Here is a 964-nt window from a genome sequence, read left to right on the forward strand (position 1 = left end):
TGAATATATCGACAATTATCTGCGGTATATACCTACCTGTATTCAAATGAGCAGAGAGACTTAGTAACTAACGTCAGGCTGTAAAATAGGTGTATTAACTACCGAAAAAGTTCATTAGTTGGACATATATCCACATTATGAGCCTTGCGATATAGTGAGGATTCACGTCGGATTATGTTCTGATAACTAGTCTCGATGACAGCAGTTTTTTACGAAGAAAATACCTTGTTACCGACATAGAATACCAGGCAAAAATTCAAACATGGCCTATCAGAGATACTAACTTTGTAGCATATACGATTACGATTCCTCTCAAAAATCTCTAGACTATTTTTCCTATTATTCTGTTATGCATATATTCTTAATTACCTTAACCTATGACTTGGAAATGCTGGGCGGTCCGATGCAGTAATTCTCATGCCAGAGAAGCGTACATAGACTTCAGTACATCAAAACGCCTGGACTGACATCATTCTAGAGTTTAATTTGCCAACATTATTATAATAGACGTAATACTTTGGCGGCATTTCTGGGATACAGTGGGAGTTCTTGTATTTCATTCTAGATGTAATGTTTAAAGACGACTTCAACGTTGCTAACAAGCTTGAGACAAGTTCTGCTGTTATTGCTGGTGGCGCAACTGCTGCATGGGCATATTTCTCGGGAAGTGGGTCTGCTAAGAGATATATGATCCCAGGAGATTTGGACTTTGGCCCTGGTACACTTTTAGCCAATAATACAGCTGCTGGTAGGGAGGTCTGGTATAATCACACACTAGAAGTTTATTCAGCGGTATCTGACGCCCTCAATGAGCACGGTTTGAGTTCTCTTCATGTGACAGCTCCACCAGCTGGTATTTACATCCAACACGAAGGCAATTGGGAACATCATGCGTATGCTTTACACATGGTCGGTTCAGACCATAACAAAGTCGCGGTAATACATGCAGACGATCTTAGCACCG

At 40.5% G+C, this 964-nt stretch overlaps 1 protein-coding gene across 1 annotated transcript; it reads left to right on the forward strand.

The window, feature by feature from the left end:
* Nucleotides 1-570: 570 nt before the first annotated feature.
* KAFR0F00120 (uncharacterized protein) lies at nt 571-964 on the forward strand (the record flags this gene model as incomplete). The annotated part of the gene is made up of 1 exon (XM_003957692.2): nt 571-964. A coding segment is annotated over one exon (394 nt), but the record flags the coding sequence as incomplete, so codon positions are not given.

The sequence above is a fragment of the Kazachstania africana genome, chromosome 6 (assembly GCF_000304475.1).
Source record: "Kazachstania africana CBS 2517 chromosome 6, complete genome".
Lineage (NCBI taxonomy): Eukaryota > Fungi > Ascomycota > Saccharomycetes > Saccharomycetales > Saccharomycetaceae > Kazachstania > Kazachstania africana.